The sequence below is a fragment of the Ovis canadensis genome, chromosome 9 (assembly GCF_042477335.2).
Source record: "Ovis canadensis isolate MfBH-ARS-UI-01 breed Bighorn chromosome 9, ARS-UI_OviCan_v2, whole genome shotgun sequence".
NCBI classification, from domain to species: Eukaryota; Metazoa; Chordata; class Mammalia; order Artiodactyla; family Bovidae; genus Ovis; species Ovis canadensis.
In genome coordinates, this window is record NC_091253.1 from 24,663,997 (window position 1) to 24,676,201 (window position 12,205).

Sequence of the window (12,205 nt, forward strand, 5' to 3'; positions counted from 1 at the left end):
GAGGAAGGGCGGTAGCACTGGGTGGGAGAGTACCCCATGGTGTCCCCTAAGAGAACCGGAGTTCAAATCAGGGGTAGGGTACTGCCTTGGGGGAGCTGCGGCAGGAACACATGCCAAACAAGTTTGCTGGGGCATGGGTGAATGAATGCAGAGCTCCAGGGAGTGGTGGGGTCCCTGGGGACAGAGGGGACTTGGTGGTGGTGTTGACAGCCTCCCCCCCCCCATCAGCACTTAGAGGCCACACCCAGCCCCTGGCCCATGGATGAGGAGAAGAGGGTCTGCCCCAGTGACCAGTGGGGAGGGCTCTGAATGGTACTAGACCAACAGGGGTCAAATCTTAACTCTGGAGCCACAGGGCTGACCAAATGGCCCTGCTTGTTCCTCATGTCCAGGACCAGGCATCACTGGAAATGATAACCCTCCTTGCTTTGCTTCTGGTCTTGGGCCTGCCATGGGTGGAGACCAATCTCACTGTGTCTGGAAGACAAGGTCAGTTCTGGCCCTGAGCCTCCTGGGCTGGGAGGAGGAGGTCTGGAATGCCTGTGCAGACACAGGGTGGCCATGCCCCAGGTGGGTCCAGGCAGTTGTAGCCCAGAGAATTCAGGGGGCAAGATAGCCTTAGGAGGGTGGTCAGCTGATACGAATACATAGTGGGAGAGCCTCTTGATGTGGGGTCCCCAAGGGCAGGCACGGATGGCTGGTTTTATTGCCCAGCACCCAGCTCTCCCTGCCATGGCCCTGCCTTCTTGGGGATGGTTGGGCTGGAGGCCAAGTCTGAACCAGCCATCTTCGAGCCTTCTGGGGCTGTCTCTGAAAATGGAGAGCTGCTGGAGTGTGACCTGCTTCTTCCCCAGGACCAAGTCCTGCCCTGACACAGACCCAATAGTGGGCCGCCTCGGCTCCTGGGTCAGGCAGGACACAGGGTCTCAGGCCAAGGAGTGTGGAGCCAGGGACTGGAGGCAGTGGGGTCAGCCAGGAAGGTAGGCGAGAAGGGTGCATGGGCGCAGACTCCACAGCCATGGGGCTTCTTTCTCTAGAGCAGCTAATGGGTGGCACCAGTGAAGTGTGGTGACGTGGGCATGGCCCGATTGGGGGTTGGGGGAGGCAGGGACTCGGCTGTGTCCATATGACAGTGTGAGTATGCATGTCTCCGGGGTGAGGGCCTGTGCTCGTCTGTGTTCATGCTATGGGTGTGGTGTGGGTTTGTGAGACACATCCAGTGGGCACACGAGAGAAGCCCAGAGAGGAGAGAGGAGGAGCTTGCAGGATGGGGCAGGCTGTGAGGCGCCAGAAAGATGGACGGACCCAGGGCTCTGTCCTCACTCAGAGGAAGGAGAGGATGGCAGGTGTTGCTCTGATGGGATCTGAGAGCTGCCACATTCCGCTTTCTTTTTATTCCTCCTTTCAGAGGCTGCCCTGAGGTGTCACGTTTGTGAACAGGAGAACGGTTTCGAATGCGAAGCACCACAAAACTGTGACAGAGGCTCTACGTATTGTATCTCTGCCGCCGTGAGTAAGTGTCCTGGGTCCCAGTGGGGCTCCACACCCAGGTCAGTAGAATGCTTTCAGGACTTAGGGCCTGTCGAGTTTTCTCAATAAAGAAAAACTAACATAAAAATGATCTTTTTTTAAAATTTGAAGAGCAAAGTCCTGTGAAGCCAGGAGTGCCAGCAGGCCACTGAGGAGACTCAGCTTACCTAAATAACAGCAGAGCCATTGCAGGGCGGCACACAGCAACCGCCGGCCAGATTGAAACACTGAGGTGCAGGGAAAAAGTAATGGAGAGTTCTTTTCATTCACTTCTAGGTGAGCAGTTGAGCCTTAATGACTTCAATGTCTGACCAAGAATAGCTTTTACAAAAGATGTACATAATCAGGGCTTTAAATATGTCCTGAAAAGAAGATGCATGCTTTAAAACATTTGGAGACCACTGCTCTGCCATCTGTAACTCCCCCAAGCACTTCTGGCCTCATGAAGAACTCTCTCCCGACAGTGACTTTGAAGGCCCCAACAGTGGCCTTGTCTGGCCTGGAGAATTCACTTTCCATTCATCAGCCACTTCTGGGGCTTCCATGTTCCAAGAAGCGTGTGGGCTACTGAGTCAGTTGAGGCATAAGCCCCACTGCAGCTTCACGTGGACTTCATAACTTAGTGTGGAAAGGTGACTGCACAGTGAAACATGGGAGGAGGTGCTGTGCCGGCAGCAGGCTCACAGTCACAGCAGTTACACCCAGGCTGCAGGCGTGACTCCTTGAGAGGCCAGCTCCAAGCCCTGGGCAGTGGCCAGGTGCCCCTTGCTCCCGTGTGTCTCGTCTGTGGTCACAAAGGCCTGAGCAACCATGTTTGAGAAGTTGAGGCCCAGGGAGCCTATGCGTTCCCAAATGGAGACTGCCAGGCTCAAGTGCAGACAGCTGTGTGCAGACAGGTCAGAGATGGTGGCATCTGATGCCATGCCACCCCCAAAAGCAGCTCTGAACACAAAGGCCTGACCCTCTTCCTTTGCAGTGACAGCTCCCAAATCCCTGGCAGGTGCCCTCTTTGAGTGGGGCTCTGGTAAGGGGCAATAGAAGGGTCAGGGTTGGGCAGACTTCAGACAGAAATGGTGTTAGTGTTGCTGCTTTCAATTCATGAGGCCTCCATCTCTCTGTCCTATTTCCCACTAGGAATATTTCCACGGTTCTACCTTACTTCCAAGCAGTGTGCACTGAACTGTGGGTTGCATGAGACACTTTTGCGGACGGCCAGGTCGTTCGTGCTCATAAAGCCCACACCCTTTCTGTTCGTGGCATGCTGTACATCCAACCTGTGCAACATCCAGCGACCAATCATCAAAGAAAACACAGAAGATAAGTACTTTAAGGGGCAAAGCAGGGGCAGCAAAGCTGGGCTGATGCCTTTCCTGACACTGGCCTCTGTGCTTCTGGGCCTCAGGCTGCTGTGACAAAGTCAACTGGCTGCAGGTGGTTGGAACTTGTTGCATTAAATTTGTTTTCCATCAATTAGCTTAATGGTAGTCTGATTTTCCAGGGACCTTGATGTGGGGTGGGGAGAATGAGTCCATTTGGGCCTACCTCACAGGTTGAATTAGAGCAAGGCCAAACCTTCCCCATAGTAATTTTGCCTACACGTTGTTTCTCTTTGAAATCAAACCTTGTAACTTTTTTTTGCTGACAATCACTCTTGACTCCTCTTCACCTTGGGGGGCCTTGGTATCGATGGAGGGCAGGGCCTGAGGCTCACCCATGAAAAGTAGTCCTCAGACACTTCTGACCTTTGGGGGAGCCCAGGGTCAGTGGGGGAGACAGAATGATTTGGGCATAAGGTATCTCTGGAGTGAAAGAAATACTGCTCAGTGTGGGGTAGTAGGACCCCCTCCTGATTACAGCCCTCTTCTGACAGGGGAGGCCCCTTGGCTGCTCTCCTTCAGCTCTTGCTTCCAGACTCCAAGAGACAGAAGAGAAGAAATTCTGTTGAGTAAGCATGGATTTCACCCACCAACCGGCATAGGTGTGTGGACTCACAAATGCTTCCCCATGCGTTTGTCCAGCGTCTGAAACTTGGGCAGCTAGACAGCAGCACCACTGCTGACACTCTAGCCTTCTCCCAGTCTCCATTTGAGATGCAGCCATGTACAGACAGCCAGAGAGCTGAGCTGCAGTTCTGCACAGAACAAATGTTCTCTCCCCTATGGCCCTGACTGGGTGCTTGGGTGGGTGCAGCCCCATCTGCAGCTGTCCTGCCTCCCCCTCCCTCCCATACTCTGGCCTGCCTCACCTGGTCTGACTCAGGGAATGCTATTTGGGGCATCCTGGGAACCTTCCAGAGAGTCTCAATGGCCCCAGAAGGGGGTACTGTGGGGCAGGCAGGGAGCAGGGCTGTCTCTGTCGCATCTAGAGCCTCTGAACCAGAAGGGCCCCCGAGTGTTGGCCAGCGCCTCCACAGCTGGCAATTTCCAGTTTCTGTTAGGCTCCTGCTGTGTGCATGTCCCCTTCCAAGCACAGGCACTGCGCTCACGCGTTCCTGCTCATGCCCCGTTCAGGAGCGGCATTCCTAGGACTCCCGACTCTCGGCCTAGGACAGGACTTTAAGTAGGATCCCTTTTGTTAGGGCAGGCAAGAGATGCAAGAGGTCAACTATTCAAAAGTCGCCATGGCAACCGGACACTGGCGTCTCTTCACCAGGAGGATGGTTAGCGCAGTGTAAGATGACTGGGACGTCAAGACCCATGAACATGGAGAATCCCTAGGTTTGGATCTGGTGGGTCTTTGGTGATCTGATGAAGAGTACTTTCAATGATTAGATGATAAGAGATATCAGACTATTGCAGGATAAGGCGTTCAAGTGAATTGGGGAAAATGCTGTCACCAGTGTGATAGATACACTTTCTAGAAGTCACTATGGAAGGAAGAAGTTCTAAGAGGATAGTGTTTAGAAAAAACAGATCACAGATCAACATCAATGCCACACCAAGAAAGTAAAGACTTGGGAATCTTTATCTGTGAAGAGCAGGGAGCCAGGTGAGTAAAGGACAAGGCAACGAGGGCCCAGCTGGCGCAGAGAGAATGAAACAGGATCCAAAGCAGAGGCTGCAACCCCGGCAGGAGAGCAAACACTTCTGTGAGCGAGTAGAGGGATGAGCAGGGGTGCACAGAAAGCTCATATGATGGAAGGAGCCAGAAAAATGACAGAATTCATTCCCAAACAGTCACATATTCTCTGTGAAGCTGAAGACAGGGGTGTCTGCTAAAGAGTGAGTGCACAGACCAGGTGGGCGTGATGTCAGCTTGGAATAGGCCCTGAAGGCAAGAGAGAGAGAAGGTCATGGCTGAGACCACGCAGAGACCCAGTAGAGCTTGCTGGCAAGAGGACCCAGGAGCAGTCCCAGGATAGGAGCTGAAATGGCGGGGCCTCTAGTGGCTCAGTTGTTAAAAGAGCCTGCCTGCAGTGTGGGAGACCCGGGTTAAATCCCTGGGTCCAGAAGATGCCCTGGAGAAGGAAATGGTAACCCACTCCACTATTCTTGCCTAGAAAATTTCAAGGACAGAGGAGACTGGTGAGCTACCATCCATGGGGTCACGAGGAGTCAGATACAACAGAGATGAACACTTACTATGAGGTCTGGGTGTTCACCAATCCAAGGTCACAAGCACAAGAGGGAACTACACTTGGTTTCAAGAGAGCAACTGAGGAACAAACGATCTGTCAAAACTTAGCTGGACAGAGGAGGTCAAACCAAGGTGAGCAGGGCCAGGCCAGGCCTAGACGGCTACCTGGAGGTAGACAGCAGAATGTTGGCCAGAGCTGACAGAAGGGCCTGAAAGGAAGAGGCTTACAGTGCCCTGGAGACCTCACAGCTTCATGCAGAGAGAAGGAGAGCTCACGTGGGGAGGAGGAAACGTGCTATTCTGTAAGTGGCATCGCTAAGGTGGCCACTGTGCTCTTTAAGAGCAAGTGTGATGCAAGTGACAGAAAACCGCAAACAAGGGGGTCTCAGCAAGAGCAGAAAGTGTTTCTTTCTTGTTCGTGTAAACAAAGTGCAGCGCTCAGCAGCTCAGAGCTGTGTGTCACGGGGAAGCAAGCTCCACCTCGTGAGTGCTGCAGCAGCTCAGAGCACATGCTTTGGGGAGGCGAAACTGTGGTGGCTATAAAAGCAGCATTTTTTTTCAAAGTGACAAAATACACATGCATGCCCAAACTGTCACCTCTATGTAGGCTTTAAAAACAAACAAAATGAAGAATTTGAGGGTCTGCTTCAATAGAAAGCAGCTTTCTAGGGAGAAGAAAGCTTTCTAGCCTTTCAGAAGCTTCATGAGCTGCCAGTTCTTTGGACTGCTGGACTTGATGGGCCCCAAGAAGACGCATGGAGGAGCTAGGGAGTACAGCCTTCAAACCTTGCCCCTCAAACACAGCCGAGGACCTGTCTCCTGAGACACACGGAGCGACTCACAAGTTCCACTCCGAAGCCTCCGTCTCTGAACAAGCACAGCCACCTGTTGTCTGTCTCAAGCACATGGAACACTCCTTCCAACTCACTCCTTTTATAGGCCAAGCACATAACTGATACTACAGCAAAGCAGAAACAGTACAAGAAAGGAACAGTAGAGGCCAACATACTGGTGAACAAAACCAACAACTGCCTGACTGGCTGTATTAAAAGAATAACAGGTTATGACCGAGTACAATTTGCTCCAGAAATGTAAGAATGACTCAGTCTTAGAAAAAGATGTCCAACAAGGAGTAAAGGAGGATAATCAGAGCATCATTAACATTCACTAGTTGATCTTTTAAAAATGCTGTGAACCCTAGGCACAGACAAAGTCAATAGTTTAATAAAAGTTACCCCCCCAGAAACCTCAAACAAACGTCATACTTCGTGGTGAAGCATTCAAAATGCTCTCATGTAATCCAAAGATGTGACAAGCCCACGCACCATCCCAGCTAGTCAGACACGGTCAGCCTCGACAGTGGGGCCTCAGGCACATCACGGAGGAAGGACTGCAAAAACGCTTCTCCTCAGCTACAAGCCCGTCAGCTAAAATCCCTCCTATTACAGACCACTTAAAAATGTCACCTGAAAAAACAAATCTGAATACTTTTTAACTGTAAACCAAGCTAATGCGAACATTTCAGAAGAGGAAGAAAGGAAAGAAGGGGGGAAGGAAAGGAAAGAAAAGAATCTTGACTATATACAGTGAGCAAGGAGTGAAGCTGGCAGCTTCAGCATATTTGCTCTTTTTCTATCACCTAGAGCCTCAGGGAGGGCAGCAGACAAGGCACTGGGTTTCCATGAGAGAGGAAGTGAAAGCAAAAACCATGAATGAGGAGCTTCAGAGGGGATATGCTCTCAATTAAACACTAAACTGGGAAAAAGATACTCTCTGCACAAGGAAACTTGGCTATGTCAGTATTGGCTCCACATGGAGAAAAATGTATGAAGAGAAGTTTTTCCTGAGAATTAGATACTCTCATTATCACTTGGGGCTTGTATTTCCACGACTGGTCTATTCCAATAAACCTAAGCCACAAGATAAATGTTAAGTGGTAATGGATGAGTTTCACCCTGTGATACCTACAAAAGCAAAGGAAAATCCTCTCTGAAGGAATATTCACTCAGCTCAGAAGTCATAGAGTCCCAAAGGTTTTATCTCAATAAATATCTGCTGAAAATCAAAATTCACAAGACACAAGAAAACAAGAAACAAGTAAGCAGAAGTGGATCACCAAAAGTTTCAAACATTGGAAATCATAGGTCTGTAATACAAAATAAATTTGCTTTTAGAAATAAAAGAGCATAGAAAACATGAGGGAAAGAATGACGGACCATCAAAAATATTAGGCAAAAAATTAGGAGACCGCTGGAAGTAAGTGATGTGATCTTTGTAACCTTATAAAAAACTCAAGGGAGAAATTAAACAGTAGATCACACATAGATGACGAGACAACAATACACTGGAATGGGAGCTGAACAAATGATTCCATTGCAACCAAAAGGTTAAAAGAGGTGGGAAATACAGAGATGAAACTAGAAGACATGAAGAGTAAGAGAGAAGCTCGTACAGAAAACAAGCAGGATTCCAGAAGAGGACAGAGAAAGCAGAGCACAGCCAGCGTTCAAACAAAGAGCAATGGGCGATTTGCCAAAAGCGATGCAAGAACATTCAGGTCAAGCAATCACAACACGCCTGCTGCTCTGAGACACACTCAAAGCAAAACATCCAGGCTGCAAACCAAGAGAAAATTACAAAAGCCTCCAGAGAGAAAATACGCATCTTGAAGGGAACAGCAGTTATGTCCTGCACAGGCCACAGCTCAAACTGGGAGGCAGAGGGCAAGGCAGTGGCAACTTCAAAGCAATGAAAGAAAACAACCAGAAAGTAACTTGGCCTTGAATACTAAAAGGCTGTTTACAATAAGTAAAAAATAGAATGGTTTACCACTGACTAGTAATTACTAAAGGAACTCCTCCAAAAGCATGAAGAGGAGTGAAAACAATCCCAGACAGCAAGATGGAATGCAAGAAAGAACCAATTTTTAAAACACATGTTAATATGTGGTCCTATGGATTGCATTATATCCCCACAAATTCCTGAGTTGAAGTCCTAATTCCTGGTGTGACTGTATGTGGAGGAAGGAAGTAAATGAGGCTACGTGAGGTCATAATGATTGGGCCTTGATACAAAAGAATGAATATCCTTAGAAGATGAGACTCCAGAGAGCTCTCTCTCTGCCACGTGAGGACATGGCAAGAAGGCCACCATCTGCAAGCCAGGAAGAGGGCTCTTGCCAGAAAATAAGTCATCTGGTACCTTGACCTTGAACGTGCAGCCTACACAACTATGAGAAACGAGGGTCTGCTCTTTAATCCCCTAGTTTACGATGCTTTGTTGTAGCAGCTGGAGCACACTAAGACGTGTGAAAGTGAAAGCTGCTCAGTCTTGTCTGACTCTTTGCGACCCCAGGGACTCTACAGTCCATGGAACTCTCCAGGCCAGAATACTGGAGTGGGTAGCCTTTCCCTTCTCCAGGGGATCTTCCCAACTCAGGGATTGAACCCAGGTCTCCCGCATTGCAGGCAGATTCTTTACCAGCTGAGCCAGCAGGGAAGCCCAACTGTGGATAAAGCCAAATAACACTAACAAGATAGCCCCAAAATAATATTTTCTCATTTGGAAGGTTAAAGAAAATAAGACAATACTGGATACAAATGGTGTGAAAAGGCATGAGGGACATGATTAACAATGAAATGTTCTCTGGTTTCTACGTGGTTCACAAAGAATTCAGAGACAGCCATAGGCATAAAGGGTCAACGCCAAAGTGTCACAGAAATGGAGTTTACTACCTTCTACCTAGCAATAGAAAAAAGAAATCAATCCTTGAGAGAAAATGGATAGAAGAAATTTAAAAGTACTAAATAATCGATGATAGAAATGCATTTGTATGCCTTAGCAATCACAATAAATAAAATCACCAGCTCAGAGACAGATTATCAGATTGAAGTTTTTGTTTTAATCCAGACAAATACTCAAAACAAAAGACCACAGAAAAATTCACCATAAAAGACAGAAGATATAGTAGCCTTAAACTATCAATGTAAAACAAATAGACTTTAAGGCAAAAATCACTAACAGATGTAAATGACAAAATGTGCAACTTACCAGAAAAAAATTTTTAACAACTGAAAATTTATGTGTATCTAATATAAGTGCTTCAAAATACATAAAGTAAAAAGTGTTAGAACAAGGAGTAATGGACAAAACCAGCAACAAAGTGGAATATTTAGACACACTTTTCCCAACAACAGACAGAGCTGAGGGCAGAAGCTTAGTAAAAACACTGAGCAATACAACTACCATGTCTTGTACTCTGCACCCAACAGTTACAAACAAGACACGCGAATGAAAAATTTCCAGTACTGTAAACAGGACAGTTAAAGTCTACACAAAAAACAAAACAATACACAGTGAAACACTGGGATAAAGCTATAGCATCTTCCAGGGGGAAAACTGACAAGCCTTTTAAAACCTACATTTTTATAATAGAAGAAAAGAACATCAGAAGATCAAGGAGTTACACGTTCCATTTTGAAAGTTAAAAAATAGTAATGAGACAATAATGAAGTGGCAAAAATCAATGAAATAAAAATCTAGAGTATGACAGAAAGGACCAAGAGCTGAATTAGCAGCATTTGAAATAGAAGCAAAGACAGGGATTTCAGTAATGGAGAAGAGCAGTAGGTAGACAACATCAGACTGAACACTGTACCGCTTTTAAAGAATGGAAAGAGCTTGATAACTGGGCCATGGTGAAGGTCCAACATACTTGAATGCAGAGGTAAATGCGGACTCCATTTCTTAAGCAACACTTTGCCATGTAACTTTGCAGCCCCTTCAACCAAAGGCTGGATTTATTTCCTTCGACTTGACTTGGGGCTCAAACTTCTAATCTGTTAGGGTCTGCTTTCTTATTTATGCCTCTATCACCATCATGAGCGGGGCTTCCCAGGTAGCACTACTGGTAAAGAACCCGCCTGCCAAAGCAGAAGACACAAGAGATGCGGGTTCAATCCCTGGGTCGGGAAGATTCCCTGGAGAGGGCATGGCAACCCCACTCCAGTATTCTTGCCTGGAGAATCCCGTGGACAGGAGCCTGGCCGGCTACAGTCCATGGGGTCACAAAAAGTCAGACATGACTGAGCAACTTACCACGTATGCACAAATGCGCCATCATGAGGAGAAAATGCTCTTTAGTTCCCTCGTAGTGGAAGGATGAGAAACACATATGGCTGAAGCATCTCAGCTGAGCCCAGTTCTGAATGAGAAGCAGAGCTACCCACTGGGCCCAGCCTACCCTCAGATGCACAGATGAGACTGTCAGTGCTTGAACTCTGAGAACTTTGCAGCCTCTGGTGACACAGCAGCCGCTAAGACAATGTGGATCCACTAAGTGGAAAAGAAAGAGAAAGGGTCAGACACACCATTTCAAGATTCAGGAGCCAAAACTTTCCCCAAACGGATTACATATCACCCCATAGATTTAAGAAACGCTTTACAAAATTGAAGTAGGATCAAGGAAAATCATATCTATGCACATCATAGTGAAACTAATGAACACCAAGAATAAAATCTGAAGAGCAGCCAGACAAAATAGCCACAAAACTAATAAAAGTTCCAAAACAGAAAGTAAGCAATGAAAGGGGACAATGCAATGACATCATCAAAACACTGGCAAAAAATAGCTACCAATCTAGAAGCAAAAATACTGTTCAAAATTCAAAGGTGAGAAATGAAATATGTCCTGCCGTATCAGTAACCAATGACGTCCTAGTCACCAGTGATTGCAGCCACCACGCATGGTGAGCTGGTGAGCTCTGAGGAAGCTGAAGATGTGAAAACAGGATACTGGCCACAGGTGGCTGAGATAAAGTCACGATTTCAGGGAGCCCAGCCTCCTGCATCTTCCCATACGTAATGAAACACTAAATTCCTTAACTTGGGATATTTTAAAAAATTATTTTAATTAATAATAATCTTTTGATGTTCAGACTAATGCCCTTTGCTGCAAAACTTCTAATAACCTGACTCCTCCCCGCATCCCCTCCCAATGGTCTCTCAGGGTTACTTGAGATGCTTGCTCTTGGGCTCAAAGTCCTAAAAAAAAACATAACTTCTCAACTTTTAGGTTGTGAATATTTTTTGGTAAGTCCGCAAAGGTTAACAGCAAATTCAATGAAACAAAAATCTCAAAGAACTTATCCCCAGCGGACCACACTAAAATATATATATATAAGCTAGAAAAACGATCTCAAACATAAGCCCAGAAATGCAGAGAAAAAAAGAAAAGAAGCAAACGTGAGTCAATCTAAATGAATACTGAGCAGTAATAATGCGGTCTTGGGGTGTCACCACCTATAAAGAACTACATACATCGTTAGCCCAATGATATCAATAGTGTAAAGAGTGGCCTACGACAGGAGCGGCACAGGGGTCAGCGAGAAACCAATACACGCGGCCAGCGCTCTGAGAGGCGGTAAACACGAAAAGAGACAAGCCTCGCTGCGTTCCAAAGACACCTTTACTTTTGCTCAATGAAATCTGCATTTTACAGATTTCCACAAAAGATGGCCCGCCTCCCCCAGCCCCGCGCCCCCACCATTTACGTGTGCGAAAGACATTCTCGGCTCCCAGGGGCTGTAACACCAAGCGGCCGGCCTGGCCTCAGGAAACCACTAACACGCAGAGGCGCCAAGGAACGGGCCAGCTCACGGAGCTGACGAGACGCCCCTCCACGGGGAGAGTGGAGACCGAGGCTTCCACGCCAGCACAACTGCGGCCTCGTTAAGCAGCTGCGGACGGAAACGCTCAAACCTGCGCAAAGGCCTCAAGCCCCAAACTCGGCGGACTCGCTCTCGACCCGGAAGCGGCCAAACACAATCGGAACTACCGCGGGAGGAGTGTGTGCTCCTACCGCACCAGCTCCACCGCTCCCTCTGGCGCCCCTAGCGGCCCAGCCCCGCTTGGCGGCGCCAGGAAGCTCCAGTGGGATCTCCAGAGCTGGCGGTTGGGGGTAGGGGTGGAGGGTGGGCAGCGTCCTGGGCTGGTGCAGATGTTGGGTCAGAAGCCAGTCACTGGCATAAGCTGCAAACAGTAAATAAAGGAAGGGTGGTAGAGCATCTAATGTCAGACAAAGGTGATTCCAACACAATAT

General features: G+C 47.9%; 1 protein-coding gene and 1 long non-coding RNA gene across 2 annotated transcripts; one reads left to right on the forward strand and one right to left on the reverse strand.

Moving 5' to 3' along the window:
• Positions 1-365: 365 nt before the first annotated feature.
• On the forward strand, positions 366-2,942 carry LY6K (lymphocyte antigen 6 family member K). Its single transcript, XM_069601157.1, has 3 exons — positions 366-489; positions 1,409-1,513; positions 2,665-2,942. Exons 1-3 carry the CDS (start codon positions 366-368, stop codon positions 2,940-2,942), a joined length of 507 nt encoding a protein of 168 aa, XP_069457258.1.
• A 6,042-nt stretch (positions 2,943-8,984) lies between these two features.
• On the reverse strand, positions 8,985-11,942 carry LOC138446126 (uncharacterized). The gene is made up of 3 exons (XR_011259136.1): positions 11,651-11,942; positions 10,204-10,440; positions 8,985-10,028 (listed from the first exon to the last, which is right to left on the reverse strand). It is a non-coding gene; the product is annotated as an uncharacterized lncRNA (long non-coding RNA).
• Positions 11,943-12,205: the final 263 nt, after the last annotated feature.

What these genes read in the sequence shown, in the direction of transcription:
- LY6K (XM_069601157.1), top strand. Translation starts at nt 366, where the DNA reads ATGGCCCTGCTTGTTCCTCATGTCCAGGACCAGGCATCACTGGAAATG. An exon ending in CACTGTGTCTGGAAGACAAG is followed by an intron (nt 490 to 1,408) that starts GTCAGTTCTGGC and finishes TCCTCCTTTCAG; the next exon opens with AGGCTGCCCTGAGGTGTCAC. An exon ending in TTGTATCTCTGCCGCCGTGA is followed by an intron (nt 1,514 to 2,664) that starts GTAAGTGTCCTG and finishes ATTTCCCACTAG; the next exon opens with GAATATTTCCACGGTTCTAC.